The 22,376-nt window shown below is 35.8% G+C and overlaps 1 protein-coding gene and 1 pseudogene across 1 annotated transcript; both read right to left on the reverse strand.

The window, feature by feature from the left end:
* Positions 1-2,534, reverse strand: LOC124994262 (vasculin-like protein 1; annotated as a pseudogene).
* Positions 2,535-8,733: 6,199 nt separating this feature from the next.
* Positions 8,734-20,263, reverse strand: Ambn (ameloblastin). Its single transcript, XM_047567481.1, has 11 exons — positions 20,249-20,263; positions 19,241-19,309; positions 16,532-16,594; positions 15,055-15,102; positions 14,502-14,612; positions 12,887-13,123; positions 11,865-11,903; positions 11,581-11,640; positions 11,433-11,477; positions 11,004-11,048; positions 8,734-9,276 (listed from the first exon to the last, which is right to left on the reverse strand). Exons 1-11 carry the CDS (start codon positions 20,261-20,263, stop codon positions 8,734-8,736), a joined length of 1,275 nt encoding a protein of 424 aa, XP_047423437.1.
* Positions 20,264-22,376: the final 2,113 nt, after the last annotated feature.

Here is a 22,376-nt window from a genome sequence, read left to right on the forward strand (position 1 = left end):
TCAAAAACACATGCTCTGCTTCCAGAGAGTGTAACAGGGTACACACTTCCTCCATGACAGAGAGAAGGACTGTTCTGAAGGCAGCCTTGGTTCAGTTGTGCTGTTGGTCTTCAAATCCTCCAGCTTGTATAAGTCTCTTTTCTTTGAGAAGTCTCCATTCTGGTCATCCTTGAGACTTAAGGCACTCACTCACTCATGCTGTTGTTGGTTTTGTGGGTCAGCTTGGTCAGATGAGAGGGGCTGATCTCAACTGAAGGGGTCATGTTGGAGGGACTCTTTTTGGGAATGCTTAGAACTGTGCCACCAGCTAGTACCACTGGTTTGGTAACAAAGATTGGATTAGTAAATGCAGACTTCTGGCTAGAGGAAGGGGATTCTGATTTGGGTTCTGTTAGATTTCCATGCATTGGTCTTGGAAGGAGGTGGTGCAGGTATAGACACTCGGAACCATGATGATTTGTTTGATGATTTGTTCCCATTTGCATGACGAGACCCAGGTGAGGTGAATGCAGCAGAGAAACCAGCAACAGGATTCTCTTTGGAAACTTTTTTGAAAACTAGCATCTTGGAGGGTTGCTTGGCAATATGTGGGTTTTTCCACCTTCTGGAAGGGCTCCCTATAGGTCTGCATGACTGACTCTGTTTGCCAGCTTCTGAATTCAAAGAAGGAAATTCTTCCTCTTTTAACTGCAACTTTTCCTCCTTGTCTTCTTCCTTTTCTTCCCTAAGCTCTGTAGGCAGGTTTTCCTGAAAGGCACAGCCTTTCTAGCAGTGGAATCTGCCATTCCAGTGTCACTGGTTCCCTGTGCCACCTCCACAATGCTGGCTCATCCCATCATGACTTCAGGAGGAGCTATGCCAACTAGAAAGGTTCCCTGTGATTTCAGCACATGCTCCTTAGAGATACCAAAGTCTATAGCATCATGGTGGAACAAGGAGGGCTGGTGCCAGGAATCTCCTGTGGTTCATAGGAGCCCATTGTTAAAAAAGCCATCAAAAGGAATTGTGTTGACAGCTTTCTCCAAATCTATCTTCTGTTTTTAAAAATTTGTTCTAATTAGTTATACATGATAATAGAATGCATTTGACATATCATACATAAATGGAGTATAACTTCTCATTCTTCTAATTGTACATGATATAGAATTAAACTGGTTGTATAAACATATATGCACATAGGGTCATAATGTATGATTCATTCTATTTTCCTTGCTGCCCCCATGCCCTCTCAACTCCCTTCACTCCCCTCTATTTATTTCAAAGTACCTCTATTCTCCCCTAGCTCCCTCCCCCATTGTGAATTAGCACCCACATTTCAGAAAAAAACATTTGACCTTTGGTTCTTTGGGATTGGCTTATTTTGCTTAGCATAATATTTTCCAGCTCCATCCATTTATTGGCAAATGCCAACATTTCATTCCTTTTTAGTGCTGAGTAATATTCCATTGTGTATATATACCATAGTTTCTTTATCCATTCATCTGTTGTAGAGTACCTAGGTTGGTTCCACAGTTTAGCTATTATGAATTGAGATGCTATAAACATTGATATGACTGTGTTACTATGGTATGCTGATTTTAAGTCCTTTGGGTATAAGCCTAGGAGTTGGATAGCTGGGTAAAATGGTGGTTCCATTCCAAGTTTTCTGAGAAATCTCCCTACTGCTTTCCTTAGTGGTTGCATCAATTTGCAGTCCCAGCAGCAATGTATGAGTGTACCTTTTTTCCCACATCTTCGTCAACATTTATTGTTGCTTGTGTTCTTAATAATCGCCATTCTGACTGGAGTGAGATGAAATCTTAGAGTAGTTTTGATCTGTATTTCTCTAATTGTTAGAGATGTTGAACATTTTAAAAAATATATTTGTTGATGGATTGTATTTCTTCTTCTGTGAAGTATCTGTTCAGTTCCTTAGCCCATTTATCTTATTTTTTTTAATCAGAAAAGAATGGCTTAATTTTTAAATTTATTTCCATTGTACATATACCTTACATTTTTGTCACGTGCCATATTAAATTATATGCTTGTTTTTTTAAATTCATTTTTATTGTAAACAAATGGGATACATCTCATTTCTCTGTACATGAAGTAGAGGCATACCATTTGTGTAATCATACATTTACCTAGGGTAATAGTTTTCGATTCATTCTGTTATTTTTTTTTTCTTTCCTTCTCCCCCACCTGTCCTATCTCTCTTTTCCCTCTATACAGTCCCTCCTTCCTCCATTCTTGACCCCCTCCCACCCCCCATTATGTGTCATCATCCACTTATCAGCGAGATCATTCGAACTTGGTTTTTTGAGATTGCCTTAGCCCATTTATAGATTGGGCTATTTGTTTTTTGGTGTTAAGTTTTTTGAGTTTTTTACATATCCTGGAGATTCAAGTTCTGTCTGAGGTGTATGTGGTAAAGCAAATCTACCTTCTTTTTGTGGTGGGTGCTCTCTGTGTTTTTCAAAGGGGACTGGAGGTGACTTAACTGACTGTGATGTTGCAAAATTAAATCCAATAGGAACAAAGTCATACTGTGACATTTAGGTCATGGTCTCTTTTCAGCAAGGTGAAGCATCCAACCTCATGGCCAAGATCCCAGAGTATAACCTCTGTTTTCTGAACTCCTTGAAGTTACTACTTGGCTCTCCCTTGACATTTTCTTGTTAAAAAGGTGCTTAAGTAGTCTGGACAGTAACATGCCTTGTGATAAAGCACAAAAAAGCCCAGCTTTGTGTGGCTCAGTCTCTTGGTCCCCTGGATTGCTCACCCTAAACTACCTAGTGCCTGACGCACTTCCAAAAGGGGAAGAGGGGAGGGAACATAAAAGTATTTGTCACATTTGAAAGGGGGGTAAAGGGAAAAGATAGCTCATTCAATGTCCTTGAATAATGGCACTATGATGCTGCCTAAATAGGTAATAACGGTGAGTATAAATTATAACAAGGTCATAGCCAGAAAGACAGGTGATCTTATGCATGGACAAGTAATGTCATCAGAGTGATAGATCAAAAATATAATATTAAAGCCCTGGAAAAGATCTTCTGAGTAGTCAACTCCAGTGGCAAAACAACCACTAAACAAACCTCTTAAAACGCCAATGTTGTGACTCTTACACAACACATGCAGGTATGTTTATATTTGTCTTAATTTTTAGAATCTGAAGATATAAGAAATCTTGTTTTAGAAAAGAATCAGAAAGAAACTTGATATACTTTCCCCTCCACAAAATAGCAGCTTTCAAGTCAAACGTCTCAGTTTAAAGCTCCTAAATGTAGGCTTTTTCTTTGGTCTTCACTATTTATAAATTCAGAACAAAATTAAAACAAGTAGAAAGATAGGGGGCAGGAGTAGTCAAGGATTAAGAGTTTCAAAATGAGGTTTCCTTCTCTTCAGTTTTCTGTGTTTCTGTGTTGCTTCTACCCCACACTGAATTTAGCGACTGGATGGTGGTACAAAGAATTTTCTGAACCTGTTTGAAGAGTGTGGCGGAGGGAAGCACTACTGCCTATGGATTGAGACTTTTGAAACTATAAACCCCCAAATAAACTTTTCCTCCTCTATGATTGTCCTGGTCAGACCTTTTAGTCACAGCAGTGAAAAAGCTGACTAAAATATACCTAAAAATAATTATTGGTCACTTGTAACATAAACCATGAAATATACAGTTATATGTAGAAAGAATAATTGCCTCATCCTTCAAATTTACAGTATTGGGGAAAAAAAGACAGACAAATGTGTTATTTAAGAGGTGTGCTATCTGCAACACTGGCATGACTGAAGTGGCTAGTTCTGTATTTGTGGAGCACAAGACTGATGTGCCTTCTGTGGTACATTTCATACAGATGATGACTCATATGTGTGCCATACCAAAGGGAACTGACCATAGTGATGAGCATATTCCTGTGTATTCATTTGTTTTTCCCATAACACTGAAAGATGTTTTAGATCTGTGGAAGAAAACTGTGATACTCATGTATTCTTACAAAGTTCACTGCAATACTCTGGAAAAGTGGAACTACAATAAAAGACATTGACAAAGTGAAAAAAAAAAGAATTTTTCTACTGCTTGATAGAGAAGTCACTTTTAATTTTGGATCAATTTTCAACATTATTCAATCGTTAAAAGTTCACATAAATTTATGAATCAGGTGGTATTGAGGCTAGAGCCAAGGACAAGATGTGGCATCTGAGGATGTGTCCCCTGCTTCTTGGCCCAGCAGAGGTGACCAGCCCCCAGTCATTAAAAGTTCTTTCCAAACTAGGATGGAGGGTTAATCAGGATGTTTGAACAGTAATGTTCTATTTTGATCACTAGTTGATCACAGGTCTAGGAAAAAAAAAACATGAACAATCTGTTACAGTGCTGCTTCAGATAACAAATTCTAGTTTCACTGAACCTAACACAAATTATCATAGTGGGATTCATTGTCTTTTATCTAGTTTTCAGATTTAGAGCCCCTCAACTGGTGGATACCAGATCCCTAAAGGGAGGACTCTGCAATGTGGCCACATATGTGTACTATCAAAGTTTCCTGAAACTTTCTCTAGAGGGTCCTGAAACAATTTACTAGGGAGACAGTGTAGGGTGGGATGGGAAAGGAAAATACTCAGGCATTCTGTGGTTATTACATAGTGATTATGAACCTAAAAAGCCTTCATAGTTTATTAATTAATGCTTATAGAAGTCATATTAGAGATGGGATTTTGGTTCCTATTCATCTAACAGTGGATCTTGTGGCTCTATCATGTGGTAGTTTCTCCAGTCCCAGAATGTATGGTAAGAATAGTTGCACCTACTAACTGGCAGGATTTCCACAGTGATTCCTACATCAGTGGAATGAACGCTGTAGTGGGAATGGACAAGTGGAAGGAGGCCCCTGGAACTATACTCTTTCCTTCTTGGTCTTAACAATGTACTAAATACTATGGGTGAAAGGCAGAGATTACTGTTACCATTGAAGACTTGAGAGATACAGCAGAAGGTTCCTAATACCTCCCCAATTAACTCACCTATTTGGCTGGTAAAAAAGCTAAATGGGTTATGAGGCGTTAAAGTGGAATATTGCAAACTCAATCAGGTAGTGTCGCCAGTTGCCGATTTCTTTGCAGCTGTAACTTACTTGGAGCAAATCAATATAGTCCATGGCACTTGTGTATACCTATTGATCTGGCAGATGCTTTTTCCTAATCCAATCGGTAATAAAAATCAGAGGCAGCTTGGTTGTAAAAGATACAAACAACACCAGTTTTTAATGTTTTATCATAGAACTATGTCAACTATCATGCAGTTTGCAATAATATAGTCCTGAGGGTACTTGATCATTTTCATATCCCAGAGGACATCATGACTGCCCAGGACATTGAAGACTTAATGCAACAAGATTTGATTAACATGGAGTAGAAAGTCAGAGGGTGGGATATAAATACTATAAAAGTTTGTGGACTGTGAGGGCATTTCTAGGGGTCTAGTAGTCTGAGGCATATTGGTAGAGCTGAAGTTGTTGTTTCTTATGTTATCCTACAAGAAAAATGAAGTGCAATGTTTCTTGGACTTCTTTGTGTTTTGAAAACAACATATGCCATATCTTGTATAACTTGAAAGGTTGACAATTTTGAGTAGGACCTAGAGCATGAAAGGGGTCCATGCTATAATGTAAGCTTTCCTATCACTTGGGCATTAAGACCCAGAAGACTCCAATTTATTGGAAGTATTTGTGTGGTCACAGTGTGGGACCTGTGACCAATCCTGACAGGAGAATAACAGCATAGAACTTTAGGATTTTCTTTGTGAAAAGTAATTTTTGCTTTTCTACCAGACTGTGCTGGAGACAATGGGAGGTCAAGTGATTGATTATTCCATTTGACATATCCATCTTGGACTAGGTGGTATATGATTCACTAAATAATAAAAATGAACATAAATGACAGCAGTGGAAATGATAAATATGACTCCTGGTCTGGCAGACACAATTTCAGAAGCAACTCTTCAGACTCGCACAGACTTCATCGTTATAACTTTGATGACTTTTCTTCAATTCACGCGTGTGTCATAGGGAGTTTCATGAGACTACAAACCAGATATCTAGGTTTGTCATAGGTAGTACTAGTTTATAACTGTTGTCCAGCATAATCATTGACAACACTCCTTTTCATTGTCAAAAATGTCCCAGTAGAGAATCACTTATATGGCCACCCTTCCTGAGACCAATTTTTGGAGAGGAAAGAGTGTGCGTCTAGTTCATGGGTTTCTGTGTGGTAGTTTGGTATCAGCCGAAAATGCAAAGTCAATATACTCAGGGGGCAGAACTTTAAATGGTGTATCTGATTTTTTATTTTGTGTGGAAGAAGAAATGACCTGAGATACAGAATTATACTCAATCAGGGTATTCCATATCAATCACCAGGCCAGGGATTTGGAAAGAATAAAATTGGAAGATTGGTTATAAGGAGGGTCCAGAAGAAAGGTTATTTGTACAGACTTCTCAGGATAGGACATAGTATGAAGATATTTGTTTCTCGTGAAAATGTCTGCTAGAGGGAATGCTCAATAATTAAGATGACCCTTTCTGCCGGTGACATTTAGCCTCCTTCTCTGGCAATGTTGTTGTCTGCTCAATGTGCTGGTGTTGGGGAGAGAGCTCATTCAGGGGCTCGACATGATACTACTCCTCGATTTAGCTTAACTGTTAACCCCCCAGCCTAGTAATAGCAGACACAACTTTGGCCTTTGATATTACACTATTTTCCAGCATATGAAGTCTCACAAATGCATGAGATAAATGACAAAGAAGGACCAGAAGGGCAATGTGTATAGTATTCATGAAAAAGCACAAATTCATCAGATTATGGGAATAATCCATTCTTCTAAAGTTATTGCTGCTGTTTTGCTGAGTTTTTTCTATGAAATGGATCAGCTGGAAAAGAAGAACACTCTTATGATTCAAAAATTTCATCTGTGTACTTTATCTCATGGTTCTTACATTAACCCTGTGAGCCAGGTATCAGCCCCACTGTAGAAATCAGTGTGTGCACATGCGTGTGCGTGCACACACACACACACACACACACACACACACACAGAGATTAAGTTTCACATCTAAAGGCTCATAGATTTTAAGGTGTGATGTCAAGGTTTGAACCAATATCTCTCAGTATGTCTTTTACCATTTGTATTTTTGGGACACTGTTTGGAAGTCTAAAATGGGTCTAATCTGTTGGCTACTATGGAAGAGTCATTCTCCTGTTCTTTCACCTCTGCCAAAGTCACTGAGATAGATAGACTGAGTTTTTATCTTCTGCATCTCTCTTCCAGCTCTCATCATGGGGACAGCAGAGCTCTGCCTGAAGAGAGGAAGTCAGTAAGTTGTGGCAACTTGCTCCTGCTAAGGCTCCTGAAGTACGCCAGTTGGGAAGCATCTCAGGACTTTTTTTTTCCTTGGCTGTATCCCTAAAGTCTTCATCAGGGGATAGAGGAGAGTCTGAGTTCCATGGACTCTAAGCCGGGGCTAGGCAACTTAGTAGGAAGTGGAGAAAATAGAATAGGAAACTAATTTTTAGGGATAACCAAATCTGGACCTGCAGTCTCTTAATTTAGGCATGTAGCCCTGATAGATACATACCAGACCCTGGTCACAAGCAAGGGTCATTTTCTATACCTCCTTTCCCATGTTATATTTCATAGGATTGAACTTATTCCATGTCTTTTCTTGTTGTTCCTACCTCTTGGTAACTTTGTTCTGCATTTTTGACACTGTTGTGAGAATACTTGTCTGATTCTTCCTAGTCTTCCATGCCACTTATGCTGGATTAGGTGTCTCTTCTCTGAGATTCCAAGGGTACCTTGTGCTTGGTCTTTTCATAGCGCTTTTCATGTGTACTGTAGGATTGAGTGTATCTATGTTGCAGTATCAATGTGAGATAATATATGTAAAGTAGCTGATCTTGGCTTAGAGTGGCTGTTTTTAAAATTAATATCGTGATTCTCTATCTAGTCAATCATCCCCATTGTTATCTTCGAAGGAAGGGATTATATGCCTGATGCCCTGCCCACTGTGTAGGATTTAGGTAGATAGTAAACTTTGGTTGAAAAAATAAATGAACTGAATAAAATGAGATAATGACTAGCAAAGGTAAGGGATGAGTATGCTTTTCTTAACTACTCAAATATGTAAATAATAAGCATACAATTCCTCATATTTTCAATGAGAAAAAAATCTTTATTTAAAATAGGCTAATTGTTTTAGATTAAATAAAATACTCTAAAAATAAGAATTTAAAACTCAATGTATGAAACCCAGTAATACCAGTGAGAGGTTCTTTACCCATCCCAATTTAATCAAGTTTAAATGAAATAGCTTTGGATTCTGAGACTATGTGCTTCTTGCATAGAGAAAATAAAGCAGTGCTGCATTTCCTGGATATAATAGTGTCATGCTAGTAAGAGAAATTCTATGATGCCTAAGATAGTTAAGAAACAAGATTATCAAATGCTGAGACTCTTAGACTTTCTGTTGATAGTGTTTCTAAATCACAGAGAGAGTCAACACATTTTATTTCAATAAGAGAATGAAAGCAAGAAGGGAACCTACACTATTTCTAGCCACTTGTATTTATTAATACATGCTTAGCGTCTTCAATGCCTTTGCTGTAGAAGGTAATAAGTGTTTTAGCAAAAAGGTACACTATGGGGACAAAACTGGGAAGCTTGTGCATACAGAAATAACTGATACCTCAAGGTTGTCAGGGCTCTTGGAAATGCCATGCATCATGTACCATCTGGGGTTGGTGGACTTTGTGTCCTGGCATTGATGTTTGCTGAGTATCTGGGGTCATTGTGGTATCCATGGTTGCCTCTCCCATATCCAGGGGTGTGGTAACATCAGCCCCATAGGTCTCATAAACCTCAGCTAATTCAGGGGTCATCAGTGGGTCAGCAGATGCTGGGGTGACCCCAAGGGGTCCCTTTCTCTGCCCTGCAGGGCCCCTTGCCAGGCTGGGAATGTTGTCATTAGGGAAAGCAAGGAGCCCTGCATGGGCACCAGGTGCTGTCTGTGAAAGGAGTGCTTGGTTTTCTGGATGGGCTGGGTTGGCCTCCTGCACAGGGGAGCCTTGTGCACCTCCTTCTCCCTTCTCAGGACCTTTGGTTCCAGCCACTGGGGAGTCAAATTCCAGAGTAAAATCTCCACCCATGGCTGGATTGGTGGACATTCTCCTAAGGCTGTGCCTCAGGCCTCCAAATCCTGGGAACATGGCTCCATAGGCCATGGGGCCTCCTCTTCCTCCCTGGAAAAACCAACATTTATCAAAGACACCATTAGTACATGCTATTAACAATGCCATGCAATTATACTTGGTCATATTCACTGAGAATCTAGGAAAACATTGATGGAGAACAGGGAACTGGCTGACAGCTTTGTGTAAGCATTTTTCTCCCTGAATTGGCTTTAAAATATAACAAAATATTCTGCACATATCTAAGTGGGGGAAAGCCACTTCTGTGAAAGGTAGAAAGAGGCCCTTCACCATGCTTGGCTGGAGGGTGAGGCGAGTAGTGGGGCACAGGGCAGACGAAAGAAAAAGTTAGTTTGAATTTAATTTTAAGAAAACAATGAACAATTGAAATGGCTACTACAAACAAAAACTGAAATCCGTAACTGTGTTTGTTGACTGATGTTTTGGAGGATCTTGTCAATGGCATTTCACGGTATTCCAGAACTTATCATGTTTATTTTCTACCTTTACTACAAGAAATATGGGAGCCCAAATCTGGGACTGTTTGTGGTTGATCAGAATTGTGTGACTCACGTGTGTGTATGCTCATTTCCTTACAGTTTTGACTCACTTTAAATCCTACTTTCAATTTTCTTGGCTATTTTTATTGTGTGTTTTTCATAAGCCATCACAAAATCTCTTGGGAATGAGGCAGAATATAAATAACTTGATTAATATTATAAGATGGTAATTAGAACTTAATTTGAATTTTTAATTTGCAGCCAGTTGTGTTCATGTTATATAGATACAATGCTCTTTCCTTCTACCTTCTCCTGACTCTATTCTAAGTCTCAGCTCTTGCTGTAAATCCTTGGTATGGGTTAGTTATATTTCCTTTCTTCCTCTCTCTCTCTTTAATAAGATAGTGATTCCCCTTATCGCATGAATTTCACATTATCTGCAATGTACCTGTCTTTTCTATTCATTAGACTATAAGCTCTGTAAAAGCAGGAATCTTATTTATCTTATTTATAATATTTTCCAACGCATATGGCAAGCAAAAGGCACTCAAAAATGTTGAGCTGTGAGTTTTCTTTTAGTGATAGCATGTGTATATATTCATTAATTTGATAGGATATGTAGTTGACAATAATTTGTTAATTTAGTATAACTTTTTCTTTGTGTTTTAACAGATGTAACAGGAATTTCTGAGAGAAAACGTCAAGTTGTGTGAGTTTTTTGGTCTCAAATCTTAAGCTTGTAATATTCATATGTGATGTGAATATAAGAATATACTATCATTGACTTAATGCACTTTAAAGTTTATAATAATAACTATAAATAAATATAAATTTTAAACTTGGCTAATTTTCTTTTCCTTTTTGATCCTTTAATTTTGTGATCTGAATTATTTTTTGCTGCTTATCAAATTGAGTATTTAGGAGATTAAATGGTCCTAGAAAGAAAGGGATTGTGTATGAATTGCAGGTATCTTTTTTTGGAAAGTGTTTGTAGTTCAATGCTGAGGATCTTTCAGGAGAGGTGTCTTTTCTGATCATATACATGGAATGGGGCAGAACTCTATACTCCAGAATGGTTATCATTAAAAATATAGGAATTCCTATATAGGAAACATGATGAAATCTTTTGATAGTACTTCAGAATCAAGCTTCTGGTTTGGGAGTGGAAAAATCTGAGTCCTGTGCTCTTTTGACTACTTTCACAGTGTCTCTTATAGCTTGTCTTCTATGATTGTTCTTTCTTAGTCACTATTTTAAAAGTTAGAAGATAGTACTCACAGCCATTTCTTCTGAACTCATGATGCCAAGCCTGGCAGGTGCATTCTGTTCAAAAAGAAACAGTGCATCATATTATGAACCAGCTGTCTTTTATTACCTTCTTATCTACTCAAAACAAAGCTAAAAGTCATTTAGCATTTCCTTAAGCCTTAATATTAATGTAATATCCAGAGGCAGAGTAGAAAGTCCAGTCATTCTTGAATAAATGTAGCCAATTTGCCAGATCTAAAATTCACTTTTCCTTAATGCTATTGTGTGTGTCTGGTCAGAATTATCCGAATAGGGAACTGTGCCTCCTTACCATTTCAGTTGATAATGTAGGCATTTAGAGAATATTTATTTGCAATATCTTGCGTGAGGTCTGGATTTTTATAATTTTAGACCTCAAGATGATTAAATTAAACATATTTTTAATAGAATTGGACTTACCAGTTGACTTGCTCCATAGGACGTGTAAAACATTCCTGGATAAAGCTATGTAAAATAAAATGGTTATCACAAAATGCTTTTTCCAAGGGAAGAACTTTTAAATTAATTGCAAACAGAGAAACTGTATTTAAAAAACAAACAAACTTACTGCTGATGGTTTGTTTTGTGGAATTGGTCCCCGAGATATCAAACGGGCTATATGGAACAACTTTAAGTGATAGAAAATAGAATAAATAATTCACATAGGCAGATACCACTCTAGTAATATATAAGAATGATATGAAATACATTTTCAGATGGACTACTTTGAAGAATTAGTACTTAACATTTAAGGAAACAAAAGAACCCATTATTTAAAAATTTCATTCAATTTTTTTTTGAAATACAGAAATATTTTTCCTAGGAAAGTATCTCAATGAGATCTGTACTTACTGATGGAACTTGTGGACCAGCAAAATCCATTACCAGGAGCTATATCATAGATAAGGATTAAAGTTACCAGTCAAAATAGACAAACTGAACAGACACTTATTTATAATTACAATAAAATAATTTAAAATGTTTCTCTGTTTCATTTTCTTTTAGTTCTTTGAGAGGATGACCCAAGAGTTTACAATTGTCTTTCACTAATGTGACTCAAGTATACTGGCAAGACAATTTGCCAGATCTAAAATTCACTTTTCCTTTAAATTTTATTTTGTGTGTCTGGTCAGATTTTCCTATGTCTTGCCAAATAAAAGGTAATAAATTTTGGACTTGGAACATACTTGGTTTGAATTCTGGCTCTGCCACTTAGATTTTATGTAATCCTGGCCAAATTCTGTAATTTCTTAAAGTTTATCTTCTTGTCTTTACAAAAGATGATAATATCTATTTTTATAGATATTACCTTTATGTTGTATGTCTGTCTTTCTAGATTGTAGTCAGGATGACATGGGAAAATGTTAAATACTTCCAGTATAATAATTATGTGGTACCCTCCTTTTTCTGTCCATAGTTCTTTTCTCTATCAAAGATACTTTATTAAAGGTACTTTTGTACTTTTTGTTATCATCTTTGTAGAGAGGCAATAAAATAAGATCCTACTTCTTATGCTGAAGGATCAATCCTTTCCTTGTCTTTCTAACACATGAAAAAACAATGATAGATTTCCTGGACTTCTCTGGTCTGCCCTGCATCCTGTGGAAACTTCTATCTTTTGCAACTAAGAAGCCAAGTTTTAAAAGCACAAGACCTTTTTTGAATGTGTCCTATCTCTGATGGTAAAGGGTAGAAATGGATATTTATGTTTTACTCAAAAAATAAGTCCTCAAAATGAAAGGCTGATCAGTAACATATATATTTTTTAATGCATTCGTTCTGAGGGCTGTGGTTATTTAAATAGGGCCTGCAAATTAGTTTTCTTTCATTATGTTAGTAGGTGATCCTGATCAGACCATAGAGAAAAGAATTACCTTAGACGTTGGTGGCTTCTCTGATGGTGCCACCTGTTGCTCAGTTGCTGGCGGTTCTCCATCCTGCAAGGGGAGCTGCCCTGGGTGCATTGGAGGTTGAGGCCCACCCTTCTGGGCTGTTGCCTGGATGGCGGTTGCAGCAGTGGGCTGGAGGAAAGGTTTCAGTCCTGGTTGTTGAGGCTGCAGGGATGGCTGTGATGGGAGAGGTGGGGGATGCACAGGCAAAGAATATTCATACTGTAGAAAATTTGAAAAGAGTGTCAGGAAGGGATGTGGTGCCTAGAATTTCTACAGCAAAGGAGTTGGGTGCTTTCTATTTGGACGGAATGCTAGGAAACTTGAAGCAGCATTTACATAGGAAGCAGAACGGATGTTATACGAAGAAATTTTGAGTGTGTTTGTTTCCTCTATCTCCTTTTGGGATCACCATTGCTCTGGCAGATGGGAAGCTACTTGAACTTCCTAATGGAATGATTTATTCTTTTCCTCCTCTGGGTTACTATGACTACCTGTATGTATTTTTATTTTACCACTTTCACTGCATTATAGTTATTTGTCATAAATCTTTGTTCCCCAGGTAATTAAGAAAAAGTAATGTATCTTGTTTATCTTATAGCTTTTGTATTTAACATATTAACATAGTTCCTAACAAGTGCCTGGCACATGATAGGTACTTTATATAATTTGTGAGTTAATGAAAAGATAAAAGCTAATTAAATAAAATACATATCAAATTCCTTTGTCATGAAGTCCATTTTGGAAAAAAATTAGTCAAGTGAAGAAACAATCATCATTGACATAATTTATTGACTATTAAATGTGGACTGGTGTATAATGCTTCTGATGAGGAAGGCCATCTGGAATTAAAAGTTTCTGTCAAAACCACCATGTTTGTTTGCTTTTTTTAGAAATTACTTGTGCTGAGTGGCTTTAAATTGCTTGTAGATAAATTGCAAACTCCTCAAACTGGCAAGGAAGTCTAGTAATAACTGGCTCTGTTTTGCTTCTTCAACCATTGCACATGGCTAAACTCTCATGATCTTACTTCTACCTTGCAGTTTAGTGCCTTGTAATGTGTTGTCTTATCTCCCATAACACAGCCATTCTAAAATGTCTTTATTTTCATCCCAAACCACAGTTTGATTAATTTTATACCAGTTAGGCACCCAATCAATAATGGTTAACAGACTGATATATTTATTGACTTCTATAGGGTTCATTGTGTTTTAACAAGCATGTTTGTCATCATTTGAAATTAGCCATTGAGTAATTATATTTAGGTACTTTTGATTAAAATGAAAGCAATCCAAGCTATAATCTGTTTTCAGTTCCAAGGATTGTTTATCTATTGTGCTTGCTAACAATAAATTTAACATAGATCTTTGGTATTTTGGAGACCATTGTCTTTCTATGTGAAATGCATATGTAAATGGGTTGAACATTTAAAAAATTCCAATTAATAACAGTAGTTTAGGATTTGTTTTATTTGGTATTAGACTAATTATTGGTTAATTGCTAGTTCTTATTGATTTATAATAAAACATAACTTCAAGAAGACAAGTAGGGAAAGATTTTAAAACTTGAAGTTTCAAACACACTTACGCAATTAACTTACCTGTTGAGTTTCCTGTTCTCTTGGTCTTAGCCATGGGAGAGAGGAATGTGGTGGGAGGAGACCAGGCAACCACAAAGAATTAAATGACTTCCCAAAACCAAACCTAGAAAGCTACAGACGTGGAGAAAAAACAAAACAAAACATGCTTACATTTCAATATTATGAAATACATGTAAAAGGGAAAAATAACATTGGTTAATATAAAATGGGTAAATTCTTCCTTCCAACACACAAAAATTTTGTTCTGGGTAGGACTGCAGTATTGCCATAAACTTGTTTAAGATTCAGCTTTTTAAGCACATGTGTTTTGGCCTATATAAAGCTGATAATGTAAGAAAGGATTTTTTTTAAACTAAAGATAATTCAATATTGTTTTTGTTTTCCCCTCTCACCTACCTTATTTTGTTTTAGGCAATCTCAATTACTTATTTGTTCTTACAATATTTATGGTATTGTCTATTCATAAGCAAATTTTATGAATTACAGTGGTGTTACCACTATCACCACCACCACCACTAATTCCTGTAGTAGAAATATTTGAAAATATGATTACCTGAGAAAGTGCATTTAATCCCTGGAGACTTCCCAGCTGTCTCATTGTCTATTAAATTAAAAAAAAAAGTGAGTTAGTGTTTGTCACATTTGTTATTTACCTTTTAACCCAGTTGATTTCTCATGACATTTAACATCACTGAGATAAAGTTTGGGATGGGTTAAGTTGAATAAAATGTAAGTAGACCCAAATCATCTCTGAGAGATGGAAATGTAAAAATTTGAGTTTGCCACTATTGTTATTCTATTAAAACAACAAGCTTGCTTTTATCATTAATTAAAGGAGAAAGTGTCAGTTAAGTGTGTGTGTGGGGGATCACATTAAACAGGAGAAAATGACTCATTCAACTGAAATATGTGTAATTGTGAGGATATTGCTTCATAAAATCTTTTCCCCTACTTAAATTACTTCATTTAAACAAATTCAACATGAGAAACAATTTAGAAACAAAACAAACCAACTTTCAACTTTTTCCCAAACAAAAAAGACTTCAAAATCATAAATATAAAAAACATTGGAAGAAACATCTGGATAGATTATCAAGAATGTGGTTATTTCAACAAAAGTCAATTTTACTTTTTTAATAGGAAAAGATTTATTGGAGTACTTTAGATGGAGTTTAAGCTTGAAAGTGAGAAGAAAACTTCAATGAAATGAAGTTCCATGTGAGATAAACTTCTAGCCCTATTAGTTGACTTCAGATTGTTATGAAAGAAGGAAATTTTTCAATGCCTTGTGAAAAAGTGTGGTATTTATGAACACTTAAATTTCTATTTAAAAATTTTTCTTAGTTGTACATGGACACAATATCTTTATTTTATTTTTATTTATTTTTATGTGGTGCTGCAGATCAAACCTAGTGTCTCACACTTGCTAGGCAGGTGCTCTACCACTGAACCACAGCCCCCTAAACTTCCATTTATAACTGTCAATTTTTTATTGTATGGTCAAAAGTTTCTGTTTCTGGGGTTTTCTAAACAGACTATATATTATTTATGAGGACTGAATAAGGCTAATACAGGCTATACAGGTGGTATTATAGTACAATGTTAATGCCATTTATAGAACTTCTTTTGAACAAATGAATTTTGTACAGGTAAGTTTTCTTCATGAGAATTTTATTACATTAGATATTATAAGCAGCATGGTCAAATATAGATTATCTGTGACTATAGAGCAATGTTTTAATTAATGTCAAAATTATATTAACTTGCACATAGTATATATTAAGGTATTAATTATAATTATTGCTTTGGTTCACATACAGATGATGTTCTAAAGCTTAAAGAACTTGCAAATTTAAAATTGTAGAATTTATAATAAAGCTCTAATAAATCTCATTAACTTCTCTAGAACTGCTCAGGATGACAGTCACAGACTTCTGACTAAGAAAACTGATAAACAATCCATCATATCTCTCTGTGATTAGGCACATGCCAATGTAAAGATTATATACACAAACTCTAGTAGTACATACCTCAAGGCTCAAACTAGCCATGCCAGGTGGCACGCCTTGTGTTCCAGTTTGCTGAGGAAACACCTAAATGGAAATAAGAATAATTTTGAGTTCTCTTAGAAACTTTCTTAAATGCATCTTAGGAATAGAAATTGACCCCAGTACCTAAAGGGTTAGCTGAGAAGCAACCATATTGGTTTATTACTCAAATGAATTGGTATATTGGACAGAATGAAGAAGAATTTAAGTTATTTGGGAGAATTATCATAATATTTAATAATTTTTGCTACCTATGCATCGTTTATTTTTGTGCACATCTTACTGCTGTTACTTTAAAAGCAAAATTTGATTTAAAAAAGTTAAACACAATGAGAAGTAAAATAACAAAAAGATTGTAGTAAAATAGATACAAGTAAATAAAGCAACAAAATTTCTTAAAAAAGCAAAGGGGTCACATTAACTGAATTTACATGTGCTTTCAGCAAACCTCCATGCTTTTGGTTTATGGAATTGAGAAAAATCATGTGTGAAACCTAACTTGCTTCCAATTCAAAAAGCTTTAACAAGACTTCCGTCATCTTTAGTGAAAGATTACTCAATGTATCAACCTGTTGATCTGTGTTTATATTCTTAAATCACATCAAGTCTAGTTTTTCTTAAATAGTTTTCTAGCACCAAGTACTGTGCTATTACACTCAATGTGTTCATTTGAAAGTTGTTAAAATTATAGTTATATTTACATATTTTTAAAAATAAAATTATTTACCTTTTTAAGTCTTCCTTATGTTTTCAGATATTAATATGTGCAAATACCAGTGGACAAAATGGAGAATGGAAGAGTAGGAATTAGAGTAAATGGATTTTTGAATATTCTTTGGATATTTTCCGTATTTAGGGTCAAGGAATGATAATGCCTTCTTTTCATTTGTGCTACTCATATTTATGGAATGTCTAATAAATATATTTGGATCATTTATCCTTTAGAAGTAAGAAGTTCAGGAATTGTACCCCATACTATTTCACAGCCTATTTTTTCATGTAAGTAAAATCCCACTTTCTAAGTCATGGTGCAGATTATTCCAAATAATTGAGTTTTGGACATGAATAGAGGAGAAGACATTATAAATGTGTAACAAACACTCTGAATAGAGAAAGAGGTTAGCTGTATAGAGAGGAAGAATGATTGTGAGTACCTGTGTGTGTATGGGTATGAGAGTGTATGATAGGGCAGACTATTTAGAATTTGAGAGGATTGTAAGAGCAGGGTCTTCTTCCTCCCCATTGACCAGAATACACATAATATCTTAGACAAATTTAACTACAGGACAGAATATACTTGGTTTTCTATATGTTCCAAGGCATGAATTAAAAAACACTATTTACATGAATGTAAATAAAAATACACTTTCCATGAGGAAATTAAAGGAGAAGAACATCTGTTTTGATGGACAATTGTAAGCAATTGTCCTATTCCTCAGAATGGACCTGATTGATGAAGGTGTAGATTAGGTCAGGTTCATAATGTCAATGTATCAGATGGTTGCGGTGGACCCTAATGTTAGTAAGTTAGGGTGGCAACCTCAATTTTTCTTTCATTTAAAATTCATCTTGTATGATAGAACAGAAATCCAATTTTTATTGAGGAATTAAATATGTCATTCTTGTAATTAGTTTTCATCCTCTTCAAAACATTTAAGAAACCCAAATAGTTAACCTTTTTTCTTAAGGAATCAAAATATTCTGAAGCTCATTTGAGGCCAGCCATGAGCTCATCAAGATAAGAGATCATTGCTTAATGTATCTTCATGTCTCCAATGCCCAGTACACTGCTGGATGCATGGTATCTGCATGTAATTGCATGTCATCTGTATGTAGTTGCTGAATGCATATAGCAACTGAAAAAAATCTTTGCTATATCAGAATTACACGATTGACTGAAGTAGTGTAGTGCTCCAAGGATCATGCGCATATAAGATCCTTACCATATATGATAGTGTGGATCAGGTGTTGGACTGTGACATGTAATTAGCCCCATTGCCATAACATATTTTAATTTAAGAAGCTACAACTCTGTCACACAATTTCACTCCTAAAAGTTACTCAAGTACTAACTTTAACTGGAATTACCTAATTTAGTAACCAAATAATTTAACCAATATTGTCTTTTTATTTATTTAATTTTTTTGTAGTTGTAGATAGATAGCATGCCTTTATTTTATTTGCTTTTTTTTTTTTTTTTTTTTTTTTTAGTTTGTGGTGCTAAGGATTGAACCTAGTGCCTCACATGTGTTAGGCAAACACTCTGCCACTGAGCCCCAGCCCCATCCCCAATATTGTCCTTTTTAAAGTATGAAGAAGTATACTTTACTTTTTTCAGAGAAATTTCCTCTTTCAATTTCATAATGATACAGCAAGGAGTTGATAGCAAAATTGTGCCATCTATTGTAGAGGCCACCTAAGTCTTTTAATTTCAAGTGAATGAAATAAAACTTAGAAATTGTCTTTGAAATATTTAAATATTATTTGGAATAGAAAAATTATGTGACTGATTTATTCATTTTTGATAATAAGGTTGCTATCTTGACTACCATGACTGATTCATTAGAATCTATACCAATGAATTAAATCAAATGATTCCATATATGGACTCTCAGCCAATGTCATTTCAGCATTGCCTGATATTGAACCATCAGGAACCTATCTAGGGAATACTCTAGAAGACAGACTTACCGGCACTGCAAAACTCATTTCCAGGAGGCACAGGAACAGTATCAAGTCCTTCATTTTGAAAAGTGGAATCTAAAACACAATGGGTTGGAGAATTAAATCAGGTGAATTTGTACATCATGGTTAAAAGATGTTTGAAAAAAGGAGTCTGAGTCTATGCTCTTCCAAAATAATCTGGTTTAAAAAAACACCACAAAATCCAAAATGTTGCTCAACAACATTATATTATTTATATTTAGTTATATTTTAGTTGTTCCTGGAATGAATTGGCAAGCAATTAAAAATATCTAAGCACTTTATTATGGAGCTGCAATCTAAATGACCACTTAGAAACCACCTGTAAAGATATTCTCTAAATGCTATGCTACATTTCTTAAAACAAATTATGAATAAATCCCTTCCACTAAGTGAAATTTGGTCTATCAAGAACCAATAACAGAAGATTATACTTTGCTTAAACTTTGGGACAAATTTTGAAATACACTTGCAGTGCAATCCCAACAAACCTTTATTTTCAGATGTATGGGATATATCATTTGATGTTTAGATTATCTACATAACTATGCCAAAACTTATCTTTTTCAAATTAGAGTAAATTGAATATTTTAATTTCTTTTGACTTTAGTAGAAAATATGTCCCCAAATTCAATTTTTCCCTCCTAAAATGAATTATCTTGCTAAATTTATTCTGTAAGTTCAAAAGGCTCTTTGCTTGTACACGAATAGAGATCTGAATAATAAAATTTTTGCTTGTCTTCTAATACTTTTCTAAATTAGGGACTGTCACTAATAATCACAGAGAGTAAAAAGAAAAGGTCTATAGATAAGTCTTTTTTTGCGTAGCTGAATGGGTATTAGTCATGTCTTCTCTGGAACATGCTAATGGATTATAATAAGCTATTATTCATCTTCTAATGACAAATGAAGATAAATCTTCTTTATAAAGGTTGCCTGGAGATAGGAAAAAAGAACTTACAGGAAACACATGGAAACCATAAAATCACATTTTACCTTAGATGCTGACATTCACTGTGTTCTCAGGGTCTGTTGATGTTAATCAAGATAGTTCTAAGAAAAGAAGATTGAATTTTTTTCTGGACTGTGCCTGGGACTTGCTCTGTACATCTCATTCAGGGAAGATCAGAAACCTTTATTTAAAGTGCCAGTCCACCAATCAAACTGAAGCAAAATGCAGGAAAAAAAAAAATCTCTGCTCCTGCAATTAGTCCACACCCTTTTATTGCATGCAAGGACATTGACCCTGTAGGGTCTCATTATTTTTAATTGTAACTCAACCCTTGTGTTTATTCAGAGAACTGAATTACAGGGAAAACAGCAAGGGAATAACGGACACAGGCTCTAAAGACAATCATTTTGGTGAGCTGAGGGAAATATATGTAAAATAGTTCCAAAACAAACCATTATCTGTTTTGTGCAAGCATTTATCTGTAGATAAAGCTAGTGACCCAATGCCAGCAATTTCAGGAGATTCACACTCAGGTTTATTGTGGTAAAAGTAACTCCTTTCACTCCCTTCAACACATATACACTCTAGAGGGAAACACTAAAGTATCTTTCTGGGTTTGAAAGAGAAGGTGAAAAATGTTAGAATAATGAAAGTGTTGTGGTTTTTTTCCCCACAAAATTTTCTAGGTATTTTCATATTTAAAAATAACTGATTAGAAAAAACCAAGCTTTTGTAAGACATTTCAGTTGGACCCTCTGCAGTAATCACTTTGGGTAAGACTTTGGGTGCATGTTCTTTGTGGGGAGAGGAAAAAGATCCAGAATATTCTCCATGAACCAATCAAATCAATGGGCACAACTTTCACTTCATTCTTTAGATAGATCCATTTTTAAGCATTAGTATCAAGCCAGGTTAGTAAGGCAAATTTGGGTCCCTTGAAAGGTTAATATCAACATGGATGGGTTTTTCTCCATGAACAGATAAAAATGTTGTAGCTATAGATAGAATATCAGCTGTGTTTGTTATTTCTCTGTCACTCTTCGGTTTTGCAAAGGTGTGATTTAATACAGGGTAGGGTTAAAACACAGAAGGGATAGTTTCTGAAGAAGGGATGACTCAGTACACTCTAGGGAAGTAGAGCTCTTGCCAATTACAGGGAATATGGAGGAAGCTGGTATTTTGGGAGAAAGATATCTCCATAACCAAGTACAGTTCTAATGGCTTCAAATAATGTTATCTAAGAAGCTGTCCCTGAAAAACCCTTTTCTCCCACTTATAACAGAATTATCTTTAGGGTGCAAAGAAATAATGTCAGTGTGTTTTGTAAACAGTAAGGTATTACTGAAATAAAAGTGTTATTTGCCCCACTCCCCCCAACTCTGGTACTTGATCAAGTCCCTTAATTTCTATGAATCATAGTTTCTTTTTTCATAATATAAGGCTAATAACTTACAGTCACAGGTTTGTCTTGAAAATTCATTGAGATGATGAATATGCAACAGTTGCCAAACAGTGGGCACTCAATAAATGTGTTGACTGTCCTTTTAGTGGGAGAAACTGCTTGAAACATGTGGCCACAAGGACACTGAAGTGTGTGGGGTGTGTGTGTGTGTGTGTGTGTGTGTGTGTGTGTGTTGGAGGAGGTGTTGTGCTGCAGTTAACTTCATGAGCTCCAAGGATAAAGGAGAGACCCAATGGTAGGTGTTTCCTTTGTGTGGATGTTGATGCTGAATCCATGGGATTGAATCCTTTAGTCGACTTCTAAAATGGGGAATGATGTGTGTATGTGTCTCTTTTACAACTTATGAGTATGATTATGCCATAGTGATGAAGCTGTTTTGGTAGGATTCATATGTTCTACTTTGCTCTTAAGCAAAATATCCAACATATCATAGTTGACATCGCTTCTTCCTATCTTCAAAAGTCCTTCATGCTTACTCTTGTATTCTCTGTTTCCAGATGTTTACCTGGTATTTTCTTTCTCTTCCAATATCTTGCATACCAAGAGCAAAGTTTTCTTAAATACTGGTTTCAGCACTTTGCCCCACTCACAAACTTTTTAAGGATCACTAAGGCTATCATGTAAAATTCACTCTCTGTAATTAGACAGTTAAATTAACATTTCAACTTACCTTTCCATTTTTTTCTCCCACTTTATGTGGGCTACTGTGC

This window comes from Sciurus carolinensis, chromosome 10, assembly GCF_902686445.1.
Source record: "Sciurus carolinensis chromosome 10, mSciCar1.2, whole genome shotgun sequence".
In the NCBI taxonomy this organism is placed as follows: Eukaryota; Metazoa; Chordata; class Mammalia; order Rodentia; family Sciuridae; genus Sciurus; species Sciurus carolinensis.

Bases quoted from the DNA above. Each gene is read 5' to 3' on its own strand.
- Ambn (XM_047567481.1), bottom strand. The intron at 16,595-19,240 runs GTAAGTCTGTCT...ATTTCCATTTAG, and splicing joins AAATGAGTTTTGCAGTGCCG to GTGTTTCCTCAGCAAACTGG. The intron at 11,049-11,432 runs GTAAGTCCAATT...CTTTTTGAACAG, and splicing joins CCTATGGAGCAAGTCAACTG to AATGCACCTGCCAGGCTTGG.